Here is a 24,846-nt window from a genome sequence, read left to right on the forward strand (position 1 = left end):
CATTTTGAGCTATTTTGGGCCTGGATTAGAGCCAAAAGGGCCCGGATCAGGCCACTGCCAGGTGGGGGAACACTCCCCTGTCAGGCAGCAGCCAAATCCCGGCCATTTCAGCCCAATCAAGGGGTGTGGAATATGCTAATGAGTTACGCTAAGGAGTTCCTGCAGCTCTTTTTCTACAAAATGACTCCTGGGTGTTATCTGCATATTGATGACATCTATTTCCAAGGCTACAAATGATTTCTCCTAAAGGCTTTATGTAGAAATTGAAAAACATGGGGAATAAGACTGCCCTTATGGAACTCTGCAAGACAATTCCCACACTGAAGATAGCTGGTCTCCAACAGCAACCCTTTGAGTCCATTCCATGAGGAATGAGTTAGACCAGTCCAAGGCACATCCCTGATACCTACTTAAGCCTCCAAATGCCTCAACAGGATGGCATAATCTACTGTCTCAAAGGCTGCAGACAGATCCAGAAGGAGCAACAAAAAAGCATAGACTTTGTCTACATTCAGATGGGCGTAAAGCCACCAGAGCCGTCTCCGTCCCACAGCCCAGCCTGAAACCAGACTGAAAAGAATACAGATCTGAAGAGTTATCCAAGAAAACGTGGAATTGGTCTGCTAGCAGTCTCGCAATCATTGTGCCTAGAAAGAGCAGATTAGAGCCTGTTTAATAATTGGCTGCATCATTTTTGTCTAAGGATTTTTTTTTGAAGTAGTGAGCAGATAATGACCTCTTTGAATGGTTGAGAGAAAGTGCCTTCAATTTATGAATGATTTGTGAGGACTGTAGAAGGACTCATTTAAGTTGTCTTCACATAATTTTAGCAACCGAGATGGGCAATAATCCAGTGCTTTCACAGATGCCAGGATCCTGTGATGCCAGGATCCTGTCAATATCCATCACTGTAACTGGGTCAAAAAGGTCCACAAGAGAACTGAATGGTGTATTAAGCATTTTTCCACCTCATCTATATTACAGATGGCATCCAGGTCAGAGCCTATTCATGCTACTTTATCAGCAAAAAACTTTGCAAAAGTGTCACAGCTCTGTTCCTGAGCCAGTAAAGGTTCATATTTAGGAATCAGAAGATGTTGAGATACCTTAAACAATTAGGATAGTCATGAAACAGCTGCTGTAATGGTTGCCGAGAAATAATGTTACTTTGCCAATATCACTGCCGCTTCATAGGCCTTCCAGTGAGTTCTGTAACATGCATTATCTGATTCAGTGTGTTTTCCACCAGCTACTTCCTTTGAACTTTGCACAGATATGTGAAGGCCCGGGGGAAAAAACAGAAAATGGGGTGGGTTTTTTTTGACTTTTTCCATCTTTTCAGTGGAAACATTAGCTTAGCTGCAACATCTGTAGCACAACACTGGTCTTTGTTTTAAGCTTTGCTGTAATGATTACAGCAACGGGTAATGTATGGGAAGCATTCTGAACTGCTTCCCATTCTGAACTTATATAGCACTGTATGAAAAGTGCTATATAAATAAAAACAGCTTTTAGTCTTATCAGATGTAGTGTTCAGAGAAGAAAAATGTCTGAAGTTATAAAGGGGTTTGATGCAAGAATTACTTACGCAAAAAGTTTGCAAAGCCAGTGTTGCTATTTCTCTGTATGTCAAGGATTAACCATTTTAGACAGAGAAATCAGCATCAGTAAGAAATTTTGTACCTCTTTCCATGAACAAAAGGCACATATACCTTAGTCATTGCATTGCCAGCTTACACATTGAAGAAGAAACTGTATATGTACATGTATTTAAAACAATGCTGCTGAGACAGGAGGACTAGAGAAACAAAATTATGAGAGCACATGGAACCAGGCAAGTCATGTGATTTGTTTTCACAAGATCTTTGGTTTGGGTCTGCATGGTTTGTGTGGCGACAGGCCAAGTGTGGCTCTTGGCAGAGCTGAGTTAAATAACATGGTGCCTGAAAGCATTATTTTCCCTTTCTGTAAACTGCAATATCCACTTGAGAACTATTTAAACAGTTATAAAAAACATAAGTATGTGAATTTCCATGTATGCTACAATGGAGCAGGAAAACATTAAAATATTAAACACTTGCCAGCTTTTATTGTAATATGCAAGACAGTTTCCTTGAAGAACACCTATTAAAAACATTAGATTACAACATGCCTCGGGAGTATCCATTTAGATAAAAATGGTCTGCCTACTTTCTTCTTCCAAAGGAATCTTCATCACATTCTTCAAGAATTTCAAGCTAAAGTGAAAGGACAGTATCGTTCTTCAACAAACAGATCTGAAATACTTACCAGTGGGCAGAAGAGAAACTTCAGGGGTTCTAAAGAGATGCAATAGAAGCCGACATGTCATCCTTGCCCCAGGCTCAGCATCTGGATCACCGCAGGCTGTGGGAAAGGGATTGGGCATTTCCTTATTTGGCTTATTAAAATATTTAGACCTCACCTTTCCTTTGTGGCTGAAGACAATTTATAATTCCAAATGAAAACCAGACCCAAAATAGTTAAACCTCATTAATCCCTCTCCCCAAGAAAACGCTGCAGCGTAAGACTTCATTAAAAGTTCTAGCATGTCAAGCAGACTTACAGCATCACAGGATCAGCAAACTAAATTTTCATTGTTGGTATTTATTATGCCAAACAGAAGATGTGCCCTCAAGCCTCTGCTTAGACTACTAATATTTCAGAGCAAAAAGAAAAATACCAATATTTATTTATTTAGAGAATGTATATGGTGCCCCTTTAGAGTCTCGCTCAAAACAGCTTACAAATACCATGCAACTGTAAAATAATAACAAACAAGTAAAGGACCCACAAGGAATTGAAGGGACATCTCATTTTCTCCTCCCCCACCATGTCCCCTTTCCCTTCCTTAACTCCCATAGCCTCTCCCCTTTTCTTGTTTCCTTATCTCCTTCCCACCCACATTTGTCTGCCCCAGCTTCACCTTTCTCCCTTATTGCATCCCCGGCAGCCTACCCTATGGCTCAAGTGTGGTGCCAGCTGAGCCAGGCTCAGAGCTAAGCTACAAGTGACGCCTGACACAGGTTGGACACTTGTCAGTTTATCTCAAGTTTTGATGGGAAGTGTAGGCGTTCTGGTTTTACAGTGTGGCTCTCCATTACAGCTGCAAGACCAGGATGCCTACATCAAAACTTGAGGGAAGCTGACAAGTGTCCAACCTCTGTCAGGCATCACTTGTATCTTGGCTCTCAGTTGCATGGGGATATTTCACTTTCCCCAGTATCCCCTTCCCCACACTATTTCCTCTTTCCCTCCTCCTAGAAGCCTCTAAATACACACCTTTCCCAATATTCTTTTCTCCTTCAAACCCATTAAACAACTTACTATTTATCTACCCCTAATTTCACCTGTATTTCTTAATTTACTTCATTTATATACTACCTTTCTCCACAAAGCAGCTTATATCACTCTCCTTGCCTCCATATTATCCTCACAACTGTCCTGAGAGATAGGTTAGGCTGAGAATGTGTGACTGAATCTAAGTCATCCAGTGAGCTGGATGGTGATTTGAACCTGGGTGTCCCAGATCCTAATCTGAAACTCTAACCACTATACTACACTGGCTGGTGGGGGGCTGCTGTTGAATAATTTTGTGGCATCATTGCCCAGTGGTTGCTTCTAGGCCTGCCCCAATGAATTCTCCTTTAAAAGCCAAAATAACCCTCCCCCCAGCCTTTTACTAACAGAAACCCTGAAATACTGATTAAACTGTTCCAGTTGCCTAGCAACAGCCACTGAAGGCATCTGGTTAAAACTATGGGTGCTCTTTTTATCATTTGGGGTTTTTTAAACATCCATGAACTTGCACTGGTTCATGGTTCGTGTTGAACCCCAATGCCCCTTTCCCTGCCACCGCAAAGCAGCAAGGAAAGAGGCATTTAAACCCCAAGATCAACTGCTTGTCGGGGATTTCCAAGCCCCCCCCCACAGTTTAAACTGCCATATTTAAATTAAAATGGTCCCCATCTCCTACAAGACTGCCTGCCAAACACCTTGCCCAAGAATAGAACGTTGGCCACAGAGCAGTAATTATTTAGATCTCTGGGACACAAAGAAGCCTTCCTCAAATGTGGTAGCACAACTGCCTCTTTCAAAGTAGTTGTAGCTATACGTCCTGCATTTATTATGTTAAAATAATAAGAGCAATATTGAGAAAATTTTTATCATAACCAATGCTTTGCAAATCATTCCAAACTTCAGAAGGATTTTTCCTAAAGAGTTTTTAGAAGTTACAGTCCATACTAAAAATTCAGGTGGTGTTTAATTACTTTATTAAATGGATTAGCAAACAAGGAACTCATATTCATGAAAGCTACAAAGACAGCTTGTGCAAAATGTGCTAAATGGGTAACACGGAGATGTCTGCAAACTAAAATGTGTTGAAGGAACAAAAAGGAAAAGGTTATGGGAAATGTACAATTAACTGCCATAAAAAAACAAGGAAGTACCAGAAACAGTAGAGATAAAGACTGAATGAAGTTGTGCCAGACCTCTAAGGCAAAGATGACAAAACAAACAACAACACAGACACTGGGTGGAAGTCAAGAATGCAGGAAATTCCAAAAATGTAATAACGTGATGCCATTGGAGTGTGGGAAGACTATTACATCTAATCATTTTGCAACATGTTGGCAGGAAACCAAAAATTAGCAGAAGTTATGTTTGAGGGCAGAAGCAATGACGACATACAAAAATCCCTAGCTGGGGAACCAGAAGAGACATGCACAATTAAAAACTAAATTCATATAGGTAAGCTGGCCTCTGCTTTATTTTCTCATAGGCAGAAAACTGAAAACAGTAAGAAATGGCAGGCTGGCAAATGGAGCAGAATACACTTCAGATGACCATGATGTGACTTGACTAAGCCTTTTTGCCAAGGTACTCACCTTAATCTTGTGCCAAGAAAGAGCAGAGCAACTTCCTTATGGTTTATTTTATAAAAGGATTTATTAAAATGAAACAACGACGCAAGCTTTTCCTGCTTTCACTGCTTACTCACCTGCGGTAAGGAGAGAAGGAAGTGCAACATGCTGAACTACATCCTCCAAGAAAAAGCACTGCCGTGCTATCAGTATAGCAACAAAGGTGGCCAGTGAATCATGGAATGACAGGTCACTCACCTTAAAGGGGGGGAGAAAGAGTAGCATTTTTGACATTCATCATCAATGAAGCATGGCAAGACTTCTTCATTAAGCATATTTTATTGTTTAACTAGACTAGAGTGGGCACTGAGGGCACCATCACTTTCTGCATTCAGAAGGGCATGTAAAATTTATTTACGTGCTTATCCCCCGCTTTTCTCCCCACTGGAGATCCAAACTGGCTTACAATATAAAATGTCTACAATAAAACCCTAGTATAATTTTTTTAAAAGATCTCTATTGAGACAAAAAGCAATTTGCAGTACAGAAAGAACTCTAAAGAAGTGCTAGTTCCTTCTGCCAATAACCATCACCAACTATACGGTCTTCTTCACCATCACCAACCTTCTGTTGCAGAAGAAACGGCACAATACTAGGATTTGTGTACATAGTGGCAATAAAATGTTGGGGGAGAGAGTATAAGTAGAGATGGGCACGAATCGAATTATGACTCAAAAACCGCACGAACCAGGCCAGTTTGTGGTTCGCGAACCAGTGGTTCATAGAAGCTCATTTCCACGAAGGTCCACAAACTGGTCTACTGGGAACAGTCTACTGGGACCCCAGCCCCAGGTCCACACTTACCTTGCCCTGCTGGCCTGCAGCATCCTCCCCCTCCTCCTGTGAGGGGTGGGAAGGCCGTTTTTGGCCTCTGCCACCGCTGCGTGGGCCCACATGGCGGCCATCTGAGGGGCAGGAAAGCCGTTTTTGGCTTCCTTCACCACCAAAAATGGCCTCCCTGCCCCTCAAATGGCTGCAGCTTCCCAGTCCCTCACCTTCACACCCCTCGCAGGAGGAGGGTGAAGATACCACAGGCCCACAGGGCAAGGTAAGTGTGGGGCTGGGGCTGGGGCCAGGGGGTGGGGGTGGAGTCTGGGGTTTGGGCAATTTAAAGGGCCCTGCTGCTTGCAAGTGGCAGGTTCCTTTAAACTATCAGCCGGCAGGCAGCGAGGGGGGAGTCGTCCCCCCGCCGCCTGCCAGCTGATCGTCTAAAGGGACCTGCCACTTGCAAGGCAGGAAAGGACCCTTTAAACTGTCAAATGCCCCTTTCCCTGCTACTGCTAAGCGGCCGGAAAAGGGCATTTAAACCCCACGAACCACAAACTGGTTTGTAAACTTGCCCCAGTTCGTGCCAGGTCATGGTTCCTGGTTCATGAAAACCCACAAATCATTGTTTGTTTGTTTTTGCGGCTCGTGCCCATCTCTAGTAATAAGGGTGGTTCTCTCTTCTCCCCTGAATGCAGTTTTATGGACAAAGGGGTGGTTAGAATACATTTTTCTTAACTGCAACACAACAGATTATGACAAACATGACAGATAGACATGCCAAATCCCAGAAAGCTACAAAAACAGGTCTTGTTTACATAATAATTCTAGGTGACCTACCAGAGTAGATACACAGAAACTCGATTTAAAATGACATATTCTGCACTTACATCCACACTGCAGAGGAGGTCATTAAATCCCCAGACATGGTTTGAAGAGCAGCAGAGAGCTTTCAAGACCCCTAACCACTCTGAGCTTAGCACTGTGCAGCAAGCTGTCAACTCCGCACACAGATTGGCAATGTCATTAATTCTAGAAAAGAACAGAAAACGGATGCTGTGACCAACAACCATTACTAAAGAAAATACTGTGTAATGGGCATTGAACATCTGTTATGCTCAATAACATATTGGTCTGCAGCTTTTTTGTGAAGGATTGTTAAGAAACAACAGGTGGAAAGCAGGGTGGAAGAGAATGGAAGGCTAAAAGAAGAGACAAAGAAATAAGTTCCATTTAGGGATTAAAAGTGGATTCCAGGTCTGAAAGCATGAACAGTTGCACTCATACATCATAAACAAACCAGAACAAGCCAGGAAGTCTTCAGCATCTCACATGCAGCTATGAAGAACCTGGGCTGGGATTAACCCCAGACGTAACATCCAAATCCTGCAGAATGACAAAAAATGGTCTGTTCCCTTGCTTACAAATCGTGGTTCTAAAACATGGTTTAAATCTTGATTTAGAGGCAAGAGAACAAACCATAGCTAGTCATTTTGACACATGTGGAAGTAAACGAAACTCAAATAATCAGCTGATGAACAATTGCAAACCAGTATACAACAGCTGAACACATCGGGAATAATAACATTATAATAACAACATTCGATTTATATACCACCCTTCAGGACAACTTAACGCCCACTCAGAGTGGTTTACAAAGTATGTTATTATTATCACCACAATAATCATCCTGTGACGTGGGTGGGGCTGAGAGAGCTCCTAGACACAAGGTCACCCAGCTGGCTTCAAGTGGAGGAGTGGGAAATAAATCCTGGTTCTCCAGATTACAGTCTCGCACTCTTAACCACTAAACCAAACTGGAAAGCCATATGCCTTCAGTGAAGAACCAGTTAGTAACATCTACCCATTAGTAATACATCATTTTAATTATATTACAGACATTTTATTATGGTGACTTTTATAGGCAGTGCATAATTAGCGGTGGGGGCAGTACCTTACCTCCAATAGGTATTATTTTAAATACAGGAGGGGCACAATTTGGCCGTGATTCATTAAAAATCTTCCTATTGTTCTCCCACAATTCAAGAACAGTATATAGGTTCACTTCATACCTGATGTTTTTTCCCACAAGAAGTAAAATACCTGTGTACGAAAAAGCATGTGTCTCACCTTACGTGAACCAGACACTAAGAACTGGTATACTCAGCAGTCATTCAATCTGTGCAGCAATGGCAAAACTAACACACTGCACATTTCCTACAGGATTATGCAAAACTTCTTTCTAAAGAAAAGTTAAATCACTGCATATGGAAAACATCATATATTTAACAGCACTTGCAGCTCAGTGTCATGGAATCAGACTAAAAGGAGAAAAAATGAACAATGCAACACTGAAAGAACTGGAAAGAAGACATGTGTGACTGAAGGTAACTCAAATAATAAGAGAGGAAAGAGAAATTATAAGAAAAGGAAAACTGAAACAACATGCTTATAGAAGACAATTTGCAATTTCACCCACCTGCCTGCATCTTGATGGCCCATGCATACATTCATGAGTGCATTACAAACAAAACTGTAGCGACTGGGTGCATTGTCACTCAAAATCTTGCCTAGCATTGAATAGTTGAGACTGTGAACGGAAGGGTTCTCAATAAAATCTAGCATGAATTCTGGATCCCATAACAAATTTGAGTTTGAAGGCTGTACGTTGCTATAGATGGTTTGCTTCACTTTTGAGCAGGCACTACTAAAAGGAAAAGAAAAGGGGAGAATTAGTTTTAAAGAAATCACATTTCTGATTCAGGGACGCTGAAATGCTAGATGGGATCCAACCAGTTTTTCCAGTGGATAAAAAGGGAGCGGAGCATCCCCTTTGATCACTAAAAAGGCAATGATCAGGATTATGGGACCTGCATGGACAAAAGCCACATGGAATGAGAGATGTAATAAGGAGAGGAATTGGGCAAGAATGAGTGAAAATGCTGGCTGGTTGGTTCCAACTTACTGATTCAAAGCTTTGTGATGGCCAAATCTCTTTAACTCTCCAGATCTGAGTGTATGAATGAAGTCAGTTTCAAGCTTAAGTATCAGAAGGGACTGATACCTGTCTTTAGAAAATGGATGCTTTATAGACTAGTACAACCCAACTCAACAACTGTCATGCAAAATTTGAATATTCCAGACTGTTTTAATATTGAATGACGAATTTTATATCAAAGGAAAATTGTATTTCTATCTATGATCATAAACGCAGGTTCACTCAACATGAATTTTGTGCAAGCTTTCAGAGAGCTCTTGGACAAAATGTACAAATTAGAAAAAACAGGGCATACACACAATTTGATTAAAGACTTCCCTTAATGCTCAACAGCTGGCAAAGCTACGAATGTTCTATAAAGTGTTTATTCAAAAGCCTAAATGCAGCTGGATTATTCAAAATGAATCCAGCTTGTGGTGATGATGATAACCTCATGTTTCATAAACACATAAAAAGTCTCTTTATGTTCTATAATCTGTTTGGGGGACAGAATCAGGCAAGCAAAGAGTCATCATTAGGGTTGCCAACCTTCAGGTGGGGCCTGAAGATCTCCCAGAATTACCACTCATCTCCAGACAACAGAGATCAGTTTCCCTGGAGGAAAAGGCAGCTTCTGAAGTTGGCTGGAGGGTGGATTTCTATGGCGTTATACCCCCACTGAGGTCCCTCCCCTTCCTAAACCCATCTCCCCAGAATCCACCCAAAGTCTCCAAGAATTTTTCGATCTGGAGTTGGCAGCCCTTGTTGTTAGAATCCTAAGCTTTGTTGCTGTGTGATGCCAGAGTTTGGAAGATCAAGAATTGGTCTGATTTCAGGTCTGGCTCTAGTAGGTTTGCCAACTCCTGCTCGTGTGTTCTGGAGATATAGGGGTAATGCCTGGAGAAGGCAGAGGGAAAGGGAAGGAGCACAGAGGGATGTGATGGTGAAGAGTTTGCCCTTTGAATTTTCCATTGCCTCAATGGGAACTGATCTCTGTAGTACGATCAGCTGAAATTTCAGGAGAATTCCAAGCCCCATTTGGAGGTTGATCAATCTAATTCAAGACAGGATCCAGTCCTGGAACTGATATAGCAACTACCACCACCACCACCACTACTATTTATTTATTTGACCCATGTAATGGGACTCAAAGCAGCTTACAATATTGTTCTCCCCATTTTAACTTCACAGTAACCACTTTCAGGGAGGTTAGGCTGAGAGAGTATGACTTGCCTTTCATGAAGCAGGGATTCAAATCTGGGCTTCCCAGACCCTAGCCCAGCACTCTAACTGCTGGGAGTGAAGACCAGCTGGTATCCAACACAATCTAACAGTAACACATTAGAATACTTAAGCAGCTATGCGAATAAAAGAATGGAAAGGTAACTGGATAAAATGTGCTTTGACTAATTATTGGGAGCTGATAGTGCAACTCTGCTTTAGATTCATGCAGTAAGGATGGTGGGGCTTTGGACTGCCACAGACAGGGTTGCACTATAACTAGAACAGCTCTACAAACCACTATACCAGCTACTTCACAGGAAGTGGGGTCAGACTGCCTGGGCACATAGGTTTCTTGTGGGCAATAGGGCTTCCTTCTTCCTCTTCCATCGTTCTGCTCTGCTCATAGAAGAGGTAGGAGGGAACGATTTCACCTCCTTGCAGCTTCCAGATCCACATGCCTATTACTCAACAGAGGTCTAACAACTCCAGCACTAAATTTTACGGGGGCTGGAAATGGTTACTGGGGTACAGGGAAAGCCAGGACGATTGGACCCAACCCCAGGATTCTAGATTGAAACTAAACCCCGATTAGGTGGAGGTAATGCTGGTTGGGAAGCCTGAGGTCTTGAAGGACATTGTCCTTGCCACTTTTGTCAGGGCTCTGATCTTTTCTGACTTGCTTAAGAGCCATGGCGTTATACTGGACCCACTGCATTACTACTGGAGAAGCAAAGTAATACAGCTGCAAAAAACACTTTCTTCCAACTTTTGTTTAGTCTACCCTTCACTTGGCTAATCTGGCTACCTAAATCCACACCACAGTAGCCTTGTAACTAGACTACTGTAATGTCCTCTGTACAGTTCTTTTCTTAAAATCAGCTAAGAAACTCCAATTAGTGCAGAATGCCTCAGCTCAGCTATTATCAGGAACTAGGCAGTGCATGCATATTACACCCATTCTGCACTCACTCCAGAAGGAAGTTCCTATTAGTTACTGAGTTCATTTAGGTACAAAGCCCTTCATGGCCTTGGGCCCTCATAGCTCAGGACTGCCTCTCATCCTATGCCCCACATGGCATCTTCACGCATCTGAACAGGGCCTTCTACAGATTCCGCCCTGCAAATGGGCAAGATCAACAACTGCCCATACATGTGGATTCTCTGTAGCCGCCCCACCCTATGGAATGGCCTAAGGTCAGGAAGGCACTCACACTTTTGACTTTCCACAAACTAGATGAACTGTTCAGGAGGGCATTTTTTTAAATGAATAGGGCAGCATTATAACTGAATGATTCAGGAAGATGCTTCAACAGAAGGAACATGACTATGGACTATACTATTAATGTGTATTATTCGTTGGTGTACATTTTTATCTTGCTCTCTCTGCATTAGACACGGGCATGAAATGGAAAAGGTCCAAAATGAGAGTTTTGTTGCGATCCATGAATCGCAAATCACGAAATTTCACGAAATTGACACGTTTGCCAAAACGATTTGTTAGTTTCATGATTCATCAGAACCTGGGGCATTTCAACGGCCCCCTTCATACCCAGAGATGCCAAACTCGCAGGGAGACTTCAGCAGGCTCTCCTCCACCCACCCAGTTTGCAATATGTTGATTGGGAAGGTCAATGGGAAGGGTGGGAAGGGAAGTGCTGCCAGAGTGCATGACTGAAACGGGGACCAGGAGTTTCTGGATCTGAGGAAGGACCAGCTATGATGTGGAGCTGGGCTGGTAGACAGAGTGAGGGGTGGACGGCAGGCAGGGACAGTCTCAAGAGTTTGGGATGTGTAGGACGAGCTGGATGTTTCTCCAAAACCCCACCATTCATCCTGAGATGTGCCCTAAGGGGCGCCCACCAGAGACAGCAGGTGGGGGATTCACCCCCAGCTCCTGTCTGTATAGGGCAGAATGGAAGCTCTCCAGATGGCTAGGAGAGCTGCCAATCAAGGGTAAGTGGGCTATGATTGGGGTTTCCAATGGCAACAAAAGGTCTGGGCCCATTGTTGCCCAGGGAATTAATGGATTGGGGCCAGCCTGTCTGCAATTACGAATAATTCATGAAGCTAACGAAACAGGCCAAAAAGTCATGAATTTCATGATAACCATGGCCCCACAAAACACGGTTTCGCGATGCACGAAACAACCCATTGCCTGACAAAATTTGCTTCGTATTTCAATTTGTGCCCATGTCTACTCTGCATTATATTTCTACTTACGTATCAGCATTTCTTGCATTGATCAACATGCCACGTTTAATCATTTTGCCTTTTTTCAGATTTTTGCTATCCAGGTGCATAGACTACATTGTTTATAAGCTGTCTCCTCATCCTATTTATTGTACTGACTTACATTATGTAAACCACCTTGAGTCTCAATGAAAAAAGGCGAACTATAACAAATAAAAAATAAATATTATATACTCTGATTTAGAATTCTGGATTACTCCATTAAGCTGTGTTAATCATGCATCATGGTTAACTGGAGTGTAAATCAGGATTCCTCATCACACACCATGCATGAAGGAAGCATGGGAGGAGGGAGAAGCAAGTTAAATTCAAGAACATGGTAACAAGCTACTTAGTACACAGTTTGAATATAATGTCTGAATGTAGTCAAAGTGGGGCCAAAAGAAAATGTTGTGAAACTTCACTGTCTTCTATATACTGTAACTTTTTGAATTAGAAAACTCTGTATGGAGAGCTCTGGACTGAGTATCACTTCTGATCCTTCAGAAAAGCTAGGACAGCCACAAAATTGTTAGAAGATCCATGCTCAGAATTTATAATGGAGCTTTTTAAACTAACGGAAGCAAAATCCTTAGCCTTTGGCCTGCAAAACTCAGTTCAGTTTCTCAATGAATATCAGAACTTACAAAACATTTCTACTATCTCATCAGCCAATTTGTTTAAATTACAAAATTGATATTATAGTTATGTAAAAGTTTATTTCTTAATGCACACTGCTGCATCCAAAGTCAGTAAACAGATGTTTGACAATACAACTTGAAGTTCTACAACATAGATGCCTTTCAGTTAGGAAAAAAACAGAATACGTAACAAGTTCATTTAAAAATAAAGGAAGTTTAGTAAAGATGACAAAACTTAAAATAGGAAGTACCAGGCTTTTTACATGTCGACTGCAACAGACGATTCATGAAAAGGCTAAAGCTTGAAGTAAAAGGTAAGTAAGAATCACAATTAATACAAATGTTTTATTTGAAGTAATATGGTGCACTTAAGGAGAATGTTTTGTTCCATGGAGAAAATCATAAGAAATGGAACACTAGAAAAGCTTGCCACTGTGATGCAGCCCATCACATATGTTTACTTCTGCTTACTGATTGCTACCATTCATTCAGAGATGAACTGTGAGTTTGTTTTTATTCTCTTACTTCAGGAAATTCAAAAGCTGTTAAGCCAAAATCAAGATAGTTTCAAGTAGGTAGCCATGTCAGTCTGCAATAGAATAGCAGAATTTGAATCTAGTGTCACCTTAAAGCCCAACAAGATTTTCAGGGTATAAGCTTTTGAAGATGAAGGGAGCTTTGACTCTCGAATGCTTACACTCTGAATATCTTGATGGTCTTTACGGTACCATTGGACTCAAATAATGCCAAAATCAAGTGAATTTATAGGAAAAAACTTCCAGGCAAGTCAATAATCTAAAGAATTCAAACTAATTGGTCTGTTATCTGGTATATAAACATACTTCAAATTATATCATGTATGTCTTCTTATAGCAAGCAAGAAAAAAGACAGGATAAATTAGTGAGGTTTCCCCCTTTGCAGGCTTCTCAGACTTGTCTAGTAAAGGTTTAGTGTTAGTTGTTGCTTCAGTTGAGCTTCCAAGAGTGTCCTTCCTTGCTTCAGTTTGGTTTTTTGACATTGATTCTGCTGGGATTCTGTAGTTTGAGGGTTGGTTCTTTTGTGCTTGCATTGGCTCTGGGTTCTGCCTGCCAGGGTTGTTTGAGTGACACTGGTTCTGTTGGGCTTGCTTGCAATACTGTTCCTCTTTGCATCAATATGGTTCTGCTGAGATTATCTTGGTTGATATTGCTATCTTGTGATTCTCTATTTTGACATTGTTCTGGTGGGATTCTCTAATGTTATGTTGGTTCCCATTGCTTCGTTTTGGTGGCATTCTCTGATTTGACATTGGTTCTTGTGACAATCTCTGGTGTGATGTTGGTCCTCTTGCTTCAGGTTGGTTCTGGGATGATTCTCTTGCTTCATTTTGGTTATTTTGGATGTAGTTGGTTCAGCTTGCATTGAGACTTGCTTTGGCAAGTGGCTTTTGACCAGGGGTTGCCTCTTAAGGTTTATTTGCCTGGAAAACCTTGGAAATGTTTCCCCCATAGGAAACAATTAAGGGTTGAAGGGGGCAACTTGTTCAGGGACCCATAGAACTGGACCCCTGGGGTTCAGTATTCCTGAAACTTGGGGGATCTTTCGTGAACCTCTAGTTCTGAGGCTTGTGATTAAATTGGGAGAACTGTGCTATAACCATACAAGTACACTTTACAAATACATAATCTTCTACAGCAACATCCACCTGGTTTGCATTCTTGGTGGTAACCAATTTACATTGGCAATGTAAGATTCAGCCTGTATACAACAGTGAAAAGAACGCATGAATTCCAGGAGAAAAAAAAACATCCATACACATATGTATATGAGTGATGTGAAAGGGCTTATAATGTTCTCCAGCTCTACCTATACAGAATATCAGAGAAGAATGAAGGTGTCCTTTGCCAATAATTAAACCATTACTCATATACAAATACACAAAAGCTTCCACATATATTATTTAATTCCGTTGTGTTGGTAGCTATTGAATTATCATTATGTTGGTAGCTATTGAACGTTTTTTTTAATGAAAAGCATGTTAGAACTAACCTGAAAAGATCTCCAAATTTGCTCCTGAGGTGGCTACAGGACACATACAGATCATAGAGATAAGCTAAAATGCATCTTTCTGGAGAAGAGCATTCTGATGGATTAATTACGTGTTTGACAACACCACACAACCTGCAAGAAGAACAACATTAATGGCTGAAAGCAATACAACCTTTAAATACATTTCAGTACTTCAGCATTTAACTTAGCCTGCATTTCTAAGCATATTTACTTCTAAATATCCCCTCTGGATTCAACCATAACCAAATAAAAATGCGTAGGGGTGGGCAGTCAACCAATACGATCCTAAATCACCAGCAGTCATTGCCTGGACAAAGGGCATAATACAAGTATAATGAGAAAGTCCAATGTTCCCTTTTAACTACTGGTTGTTCTGTCCAAGCATACCACAGAGAAAGCTGTACCATGGACATGTCTACACTGCAAACATAAGTTGGTCTCATTTTGGTTCCACTTAAAGAACTGTAGTTCTGAAAAAAGGACAAAAGTTTTTAAATGACACCACAACTACAATTCCCAAGACTTCTTTAGAATTAAGCTAGTTCTACAAAGGGTGTGACTGGTATTTTTTTTAAGGGAACAGAACAGAATCTCCATTATCCAAACATCAGTTATCAAAACTTTTTAGCTCAACAAATGTATCCCACAAATTTCAGTCAATTTATTTATTACATTCCCTCCAAGAGACTTTCACAGCATGGCCACAGCGTGGAGAGGTAGGAACTACTTTGCCTGAGCTATGTCAGGCATCTTCAAACCATCGTCTACAGCAATATTGACATACATTTGCATTTCACAAAATTTCACATAAAATTGAAGATGGCATTTCCCCCTTGAAATAATATTATAAAGTATTTCCAAACTGAGCATAAGAATATAAATAAAGCCCTACTAAATCAGACCGTAAGTCTATCTCAGATCACTACCTTGGATTAGATTCTGTAGATCCATTCTGCTCATGCAGGCACTTTGATCCAGTGCCAAAAGCCTTCTGCAGACACTGGTGGGAGAACACAAAATCAATGGAAGTTTCCTGCCACTGGAGGAAAGCGCTACCATTGGCAGAAAAAATCTGCAGGATCCAGCAGTTTCAAACAGTAGCCAATCAAATTTATCCAGAAACCCCAGAGAAGGCCAAAGCCTATCATTTTCTCCCAGGCAAACAGTATTCTCAGAGGCACATTCCCCTGGAACATGGTGCTTCCATTTAACCACAATGGTTAATAGCCATCAACAGACCTACCAGCTATGAAGTTGATAAAAGCAGGAAGCTCTCCCCCTAAGTAACAGCTTCTTCTCACATACTAATGCTAATACGTTATAAAGCGATTAACAATGTGAAGCCTTAGGAAAAACATTACCACTACAAACCCTTCAAAAACCTGCGCGGTTTGGTCTGGATTTAAAATGAGGCAAGCATGGTAATGCCTCAGGACAGCAACAATGCAGACACAAAGCCCTGTTGTGTAGCTTCCCGCCAGGCTAGATGATTTCAGCAGGAGTTCGGCCTCCACCACACTCAGTTCATTCAGCAACTACAAAAGATAAATATTGGATTTAGTACTTTTCTGAAATCTTATTTAACTTAGGGCAGCTACCTTAGTACTACTCTGCCACAAAGCTGCAATAAGATGCTACAATTTCCCCCCCCCAAAAAAACGTATTGCAACCACTAAAGAATACAGCCCTTTTCAGACATTACATTCAATAAGTACTGGAAGTCCAGCAACTATGTATATCAAGAGCATGTGCTACAAACAACCGTCTCATTACACAGAGTTACCATTTTGCCTGAAAGAGGCAACACACATTGTCAGCTTTGACGTATGTGAACCAGAAAAATAGTTGTGCCACCTGCTGGCCCCTTTCGTGTAGTGGTTAAGAGCAGTAGATCTCTAATCCAGAGAACTAGTCTGATTCCTCACTCCTCCACTTGAAGCCAGCTGGGTGACCTTGGGTCAGTCACAGCTTGCAGGCATGTGCTAAGTGGGGGAGGAAAGTGGGGAGGGGTACGGTGACAAAACACATGGACACAGTGCTGGAAGTAAAGAGGCCACCACTTTATCGAGATTACAGCTCAGGGAGCAAAGGCGCACATAAAGCACAGATCTGAGCATCAGCTGACCTGCCTGCCAAGCCGATGTCCCACACACCCTCAGACCCCTGCTGAGAGGGGGAACCATGGGATAACAGCCAGTGGGATGCCACGTGGTATACACCCCTGTGTGAATCATCCCCTGCCACAGTGAGGCAGACAGACAGCCCCCGACTGGGCATGCACTGGCCATTCCTCACTCTCCAGACCCCTTATGGGGAAACTGAGCCTGAGGACCCTGTCTTCCCCCAAACAGATTGGTGCCCAATGCCCAATACGTAGCCTACTCACTCCAAAGTTGTGACGAAAGGGAGGGCTGGGCAGGATGCCACCATGGGCCAAGTGTTGAGGGGCGGGGGCCAGCTTCCCAGACCAGAGGCCTGCACCAGATGTGCCTGGGTGTGCTCCCCTGGCCCCTGGTCATTCCCCACCCCTCCACAACATGGTGGCTGCCATGCTGCCTCCCTGCTCGCCTCCCCCACATCGCCCACAACCCAGGCCCCCAACGTAGTCACCACCTGCTTATAACAATAAACTTAATAAACATCATTTTGTTCTCTTCTTTTGTATCCTATGAACCTAAAAGCAGAGTCTAGCAGGGCCTGACTCTATAGAAAGACAGTTCCTTATTGGAAATAATCTTTATTCTTATCCAAGAGAGAGCTACTGATAACTGTGTTATTTTGAACCTGTCATTTTAGATGCATTCATAATGGCAGTTTTCTGCTAACATTGAGAGAATAACTGCTAGACATGCTCCTGCAGCTGATATGTTTGTTTTTATTTACTTCCAAAAATGATACCCTTTCTTTTCATTTAAAATAAGTGTCCAAAAATCAAACTATATCAACAGGTCAGAAAGCAGCCATTAAACATAACTATTAATCAACCGAACTTAAAACTTGCCAAAGGCCTTAGTGAAGAAAACAGCTATAGTTTGATTTTAGTGAGGATGCCACATCCTTGGAGAAGACATGCTAAAAACAAGGGGCCATAAAACCGAAACAAAAGTCTAATTGCCAGGAAGTTCCCACCTCATCTCTGAGGTAGGAAATACCTGTAGATGGGCCTCTGATGAGAACCTTAATAAATGGGGAGGATTCCTCCTGACGTAGCAAAGTGAATTAATACAGAAGTGCAGTACTTATTCAATACAGTAAAGTAACAGCAGTGCTGTTTGAAAAGATCAGTAGAAAGCTCACAGATGGATAAAATGTAAGACTTTGACATATCAATGCCACCTGTGAAATAACTTTCTAAAGAACAAAATCCATTACCTGAACAGCAAAGTCAATAAGTCCATTGATATTTAGAGCAGGTTCCATGAGATCAAAAATAAGTTGTATGTGGTGAGCCAGAGGAAGATGATACGATGTTCCTGAAGCAAAGCTAGTAATTTGTTCCAGGACATTGCTGGAAATCTGCAAAACAAATGAAACTACTAGCCTATTAAACTATTTAAAAATATCGAATAAAATTATGCCTATAATCACAATGAAGTGTTTTCCCCAAAGGTGTCAATAGAACAAAGCATTTCAACACAGGAATTACACAATAAACATTAAGTTTTTTCTATGTTGTAAAAAAAACAATAATAAATTGACCTTCCCTGCTAAATTGGTTTTTATGTGTTTGCAACTTGCTGTTGCTTTGTTAGCTGCCTTGATTCGAAGGAGATGCACAGCTGTTAAACAAATAAATTTATTCCCTGTTCTGATTAATAAGCCTGACTACTCATTACACTCACCACATGAAGAGCTGTCATACCAAGTTTGAAAATTCTGCACGCCCCTGCCTTGCCACGACACCAAACAGACAGGAGGAAAGGTGCTGCTGGCCTGCAAACACAAAAAGGAGTCTGGTGGCACCTTAAAGACTAATAATCTATCATAACAAACTGTCATTGGTTAGAGACCACTTCGTCAGACACTGAAATGAAGATGCTGAATGGGCTCTAGCCCACAAAAGCTGATGCTACAATAAATATGTAGTCTTTCAAGTGTCACAAGACTCCCTCTTGTTTTGGGTGCAAAGACTAACATGGCCTACAGGCTTTCGTCTCTACTTATAGCAAGCTGAGATAAAGCTGCTAGCGCTGACTGGACTTCTTGTGGAGTTCTGGAAAGCCCTTTTTGCCTCTTCAATGTACAGAAGCTGGCTGGTGTGCAATATGTCCCCAGGCAAATCAATGCTTGTCTAAACAGCATTAAGACTGAACTGTGTGGTTTACCACTATATAAAAATTGGCTAGGTTTGTGATTTATACAGTAATTGCCAAAAATACTTCGAGGAAATAAACACTGAACTCCAACTTTCTCTCCTGACCGCCCACCCCACCCCTATCCCAGCTAGCGTCAATATCTAAGCAAGCATCTCCAGCTTTCTCTGACAGTCAAGAAAGAATGTTCAGAATGGATTTTCATGCAGTGAATGGAACATGCAACTAGGATCTCTGTTCATACTGACAATGATGTGCTTCTTAAAGGGATATGTGGATAATACTAATCAGAACACTTACAAAATGTGATTATATGTTTCATCAATAATAGGTCATGATGATTTTCTAGGGGCAAAAAAATACCTCTTTGTGGCTGCAGAGAAAATCTTCTTTCAATATACAATTCATGCTATTCCCTATGCCTGGGACAGTCTCACCCTTCTCAGCTCTGTACCCCTCGTTTCCTACCCATCACTCCCTGTCTGCATTGTTGGTAGTTGGAAGCGCTGTACAACTGTTAACCTGGATGAAGTTGTATTCCTCAGCTGGCCGTTTGAGTTTCTGTGACTTGCACTGGGCTTTTGGGTTTGCTAATAGTTTTTTTTTTTTTTGCTTTGTCACAACTTTAGGTAGGGGCAGTTTTGGCATTGGGCATGGATCTCTTTGGGGGGCAGACATGGCGTGCAAGACCAGTTTCCCCATTATTGAGGATCCCCTTAAGGAATCTTGGAGGTGATGCATGATAGAGACATGCCCAGCTCAGGGGCTGTCAGGGCATGCTCAATCTCAGGTTGCAGGGGATCCACACAGAGGTGTGTGCCCATGTGGAGACCTGCTTACTGTCAACCCGTGGTTCTCCCCCTCAGCAGGGGGCTGAGAGGGCATGGGGATCACTGGCTAGCAGACAGATCAGCCAAAGCTTGGATCCATGTCCTATGCAGCACCAGCTGTAAACCAATAATGTTGTGCTCTTTTTAATTCCAACAAGTTGTCTTGCATTTTCTGCCACCCTCTTGACACTGGGCCAACAAACTCTCCACATGCTTCCTTCTGCCCATAAGATGTCCACCCTTACAATATTCTCATCCTTGATTTCCTCCTTATCATGCTTGGTCTTCGTCTCTAGCTGTTGTCCTATTGAGATACATTTTCTATTACACTACCTGCTTAAAATTAAATGGGGATAAGAAAAAAATCATCATTTCAAAGCAAGTGTACCTGGCATGTGACTTGATGTTGGTCAAAATAGGAGAGCTGTTGCAGTTTTGTAAACACCGTCTCTAAATTTGGAAATGCTTCTTGCTTGTTTTTTCTTACTTTCTGTCCTTCATCACCAGCTACATTTTTAAACAGTTACATTTTTCTAGTTAATATGGTTTAGCATCATTTCAAAACTTCAGTTTTTTGCAAAGTCCTACTTAAGACTGACAAAGCATGAAACCTTTTTGTGTGCAATGTTGCATGGAAAAACAGGAGGGGACTTTGCATTTCATCTAGCAGCATACTGAAGAGCAGCATATCTAAATTATTTTAAATGTGTGTGAATTATGATTTTTTCCATCAAGTCTTCATATTCTGAGCTTCAGCATGGGAGTGTAAATTTCTGTCATTTTATTACATACTTAACGTTGTTTAATTTGTAATAAAACAACATAGCCATAAATCTAGAATGTGGTTTACATTTCATGATAAACACCAGAAAATGTTTGGCTCCTTGAATAGCAAGATTCACATATAAGGAGTCCATGTCATTAATAAATTGAGTCTTTCATTATTTTCTCTACGCTATTCAAAAAACTCAGCAACATGCACACAGTTGATTACCGCTCATTTCAGTAGAGCTTTTCTTATTTAGGATTTTCAAGATATCTTTGGTAATCTTCTTCAGTTGATGCCTTGCCTCTTCACGTTCTTTGCCAACACCATATAGGAGAATCATGCGCTGGTTACATTCGTGACTTGAAGATTCATCCTTTAAAACAAACAATAGAAAAACATTTAAAATTGCCCATTCTCTAAAATATTATTTTCTGATACTTTCCTGAATTAAAAGAATGGGCCAAAAGTGAAGCATGTTAGTAGATTAAAGAACAGCTGTCATAGGAATCTCATTGTTCCTTTCTCCTTAACCTCTCACTCATTTCAGCCACAAAAAATTTCAAAGCTTGTATCTGAGCACAGCTATTAAACTGATCTATAAGAGAACCACTGCTCCCAATTTCTACAAGTATTTTTATCATACTTTTTTCTTGTAATTAGATATGGTTCAATTTAAGACTTTAAGTAGTATGCATCAGGATACATACGAAAAAAAACTTTCTTAATAAAGCCTAAGGGCATGTGGGCACGCACGCTCACACACACACAGTGTGTATACACATAATACATATAGGGTTGTATCCAAACTAAACTGGCAATCGCCACCCTATTCCCCCTTCCCGATATAGATCCCCCTCATATTCTCAGGGTCCGTTATTTTCTAGAACAACATTTCAAGGAGATCAGTGGGCAGCAGTGGGAGGGGGAGGCAGGAAAGTTCCATTCCACTGATGGAAAATTTAGCCTGGGTCCATCATAGTCCCACATGCGCATGCGCACACAGGCACCAACACTGTATTTTCATGTTCTCTCACAGTCACAGGACTTTAACCCTGTCACTTGAGTCTTGTCCCCATCTTATTCAATATATCTCTTTTAAAAAATGTCATGTAAATTTAGAATAAATCCAGGTCTACTGAAATATACACTGATGCCATGGTAAAGAAATTAATTTTGAAGGTATAATAAATAAACAGACAAGGAACAATGGACTTCATCCTGAGTGATGTCAAGTTCAGTATTTGGAACAAGACGTAATTAATTACATACAGTAAAAAATAATGACCAAAATTCAAATGGCGATCAAATTCTATATATTAAGTATAAAGTTATCCAAAATGATCACATTTCAAAAAAAGAAACATCTTAAATAAGATTTGTTAAAAGGAAACTGATATTGTTGAATCTCTTTAGACTATTAGGAGTTCATTTAAATCTACTATAGAATGTATATTTATTAAGTAAGACACAAACTAGTCCAAGATATGCCAGTGAAGTAAACGGAAACCGGAATATTATAAAAGGGATCCTTGAAACAGTTTCTGTCTTGCTAAATGAAGAGAACAACAGGATAGTAATCTATTTAATTGATGGAAAAATTCTATTTCTTGTTTTCCTCATCCCAGTTTCATAATTTCCATAAATTTATATTGGAGGATTTAAAAGTATTATAGGATTACTTTCTGTACAGTGCTGATCAATGATAACATTATTCAATTTTTCAAAGGACTAAAGTAGTATACAGAAATGGCATCTCCGTATTTCAAACTAATAAAGTTGCCACTTCAGTTAACTGTTTTCTAAGCAAATAATAAAGAGCCCAGCATGCAATGAATCCTGAGAGATATTATTTTCCGCAAACTGGAAAAAACATTTATTATATTAACATGGTTAAGTTACACAACCTATTCCTGCCCTAAAAGCTTTTAAATTGCATTGGAGGGGTGCTTTTGAAATTGCTTGTGACTTGATCTTCATTGGAAGATGAACATTAGAATTTCCCAAGCCTTGTACAAGCACTGTTCCAGAAACTTTTCTGAGTCTACTCCGAAGAAGACTGTCTTTTGCAGCTGATGATCTTTTTATCTCTAGTAAAAAAAAAAATACTTGCTTCCTTTTAGGAGAGGTAGAAGGGCAGAAGCTGTGTCACCCTTCCAGCTGCTTAAAATCACAGAGCACCCAAAGAACCAAACCCACTCCTTCCTCTCATCTGTGCCTGACTCACTCATTTGGACTTCTGCTGTACGGGGCAAGGATTTTTGCTCAAAAGCTTCTGCTAAGCTTCTGTTCATGCCTGAACAAGGAGGGAGAAATTGAACAGACAACATCATTTCAGTCCCAGACAATGCAACTTTTCATTTGTTCTGGAAAATCCCAGTACTTCTGATTTTTTTCCAGCTGATTCAGGTAATTTAATTTATCACTTTTGCCTGTATGTTCTATCCGTGCAGGAGTCAATGACTTATAATTACTAGAAGTAAAATTTCAATATGTACACTTAAAATTCAGAACTTTTTATAATTTTTTAAAATAGAAACCTAATGAAGTCTAAACAGATAAGCTAGGGAAATGTTTCAGTAGTTCAGTTGTGCTTTAGAAACTAACGGAATTCATTCCCTCGTAAGCTTTCATGAGTCAGAGATCACTTCATCAGATGAACTCTATTTCACACTTATTTGAAACATTCTGGACATTTTAAAACCATATTACATCCGTGCTTGCTAGTCTCTTTTTTATCAATTTAATTTTAGGATAGCTAACAGAGTTTCTTATTTATAGCTTTGGAAAGACATACTAATTATCTTTTATAGAAATAGTATGCCACACGGAAAGCTGAGCTGCATGCACATAATCTGTTTATAAATATTTTGACATCTCTGGATAATGTTTTTTATACGTGAAGTTCAATACTATTCTCATTCATTCCATTTGGTGATTTTCTACCGGAATCACCACAATAAGCTGGTTTCTTAGATCACGGCTTTATAGAGAGGGGAGAGTGGATATTCAGAAACTGAGGATGAACAGCAAACTAGATATTACAGCAACTTAATATATGAATCAGGCCATCCTAGTTTCTGTAATGGTGCATATGGGACAATTTACACCAAAAAGAGAGAGAGAGCAGGGTTCTTAATCCTCTCCATTTTAAAAAAATCCTTAACTCTCTCCATTCAAAAACCCCTGTGTATCCACGTAGGATTTATTTTCAACTCTATGTTAGGGATCAAGCAGGTGAGGGTGTAATCAGAGGCGCAAGAAGAGTTCAACACGCACACTCTTCTGTGTATCTCCATATTCTACCCCCTACCCACAGCCCACCACCACACATATACATTTCACAGGAAATTATGGGATTAGACAGGCCTGCTACTATATCTGCTTACAGGATAAGGATTCATTAACAAGGACTGTATGGTGCCAATAAGGGTTTTCTAGAGCTATATAACTGTGTTCTTTTTCATTGTGAGCCTTTTCATTTTGCTAAGTTTTGTTGCTGGTGTCCATATCCATTCTTCTCTTGCATACCATTTTTACCCAACTGATTCTAATAGTGTAAATATAAATGAGAAAATTCAGAGCGAGGAACATAAAATAGTGTGAAAATAAAAATTCACACTTGGATGTGCACATGGGAAGAGAAAAAATTGAGATTTTCAAGTTGAAACAATTGGACCATAAAATCCAATAACATGTCAACTTTTTTCCTAACAACTTATTGATCTTGCTCGACAGGGCATCTGCTCTCCCAGGGCTAAATTCAGGGGCCACTGAGGAAAGACACAGACACTCATTAAGGGCTTCTGCTACTCAGGTACTTCCTGGTAATTCTCATTTCAGCAACTACTGTTCACTCTGCTGATACTAAGATAATGGTCTTTCGTGGTTCAGCTAATTAGATATTACAGAAGATGTGTTCCATCATCAGCACTCAACCTTTCTCAAGACATAATATAGTCATTCCAGGTCCTAATTTCTTAAGGCTGCAGAAAATAATCCACTGCCCCTCTTCAAGAAAAATCAAATTCCTGCGACATATTTAATGTTAAAAAGAGTGGGATCATGGTGTCAGGTTCTTTACCTCGCTGCCTGGAAACTTCAGTTA

At 40.7% G+C, this 24,846-nt stretch overlaps 1 protein-coding gene across 1 annotated transcript in view; it reads right to left on the reverse strand.

The window, feature by feature from the left end:
* Positions 1–24,846, reverse strand: part of MED12L (mediator complex subunit 12L) — a 283,186-nt gene that overhangs the window by 75,535 nt on the left and 182,805 nt on the right. The window contains exons 16-24 of the mRNA XM_054983836.1: positions 20,967–21,114; positions 20,361–20,479; positions 18,202–18,345; positions 16,201–16,364; positions 14,809–14,940; positions 8,188–8,415; positions 6,599–6,740; positions 5,021–5,141; positions 2,290–2,385 (exon numbers count right to left, since the gene is read on the reverse strand). Of these exons, the coding sequence (XP_054839811.1) occupies positions 2,290–2,385; positions 5,021–5,141; positions 6,599–6,740; positions 8,188–8,415; positions 14,809–14,940; positions 16,201–16,364; positions 18,202–18,345; positions 20,361–20,479; positions 20,967–21,114 (1,294 nt within the window). The remainder of the gene's footprint in view (positions 1–2,289; positions 2,386–5,020; positions 5,142–6,598; positions 6,741–8,187; positions 8,416–14,808; positions 14,941–16,200; positions 16,365–18,201; positions 18,346–20,360; positions 20,480–20,966; positions 21,115–24,846) is intronic.

Source organism: Eublepharis macularius, chromosome 6, assembly GCF_028583425.1.
Source record: "Eublepharis macularius isolate TG4126 chromosome 6, MPM_Emac_v1.0, whole genome shotgun sequence".
In the NCBI taxonomy this organism is placed as follows: Eukaryota; Metazoa; Chordata; class Lepidosauria; order Squamata; family Eublepharidae; genus Eublepharis; species Eublepharis macularius.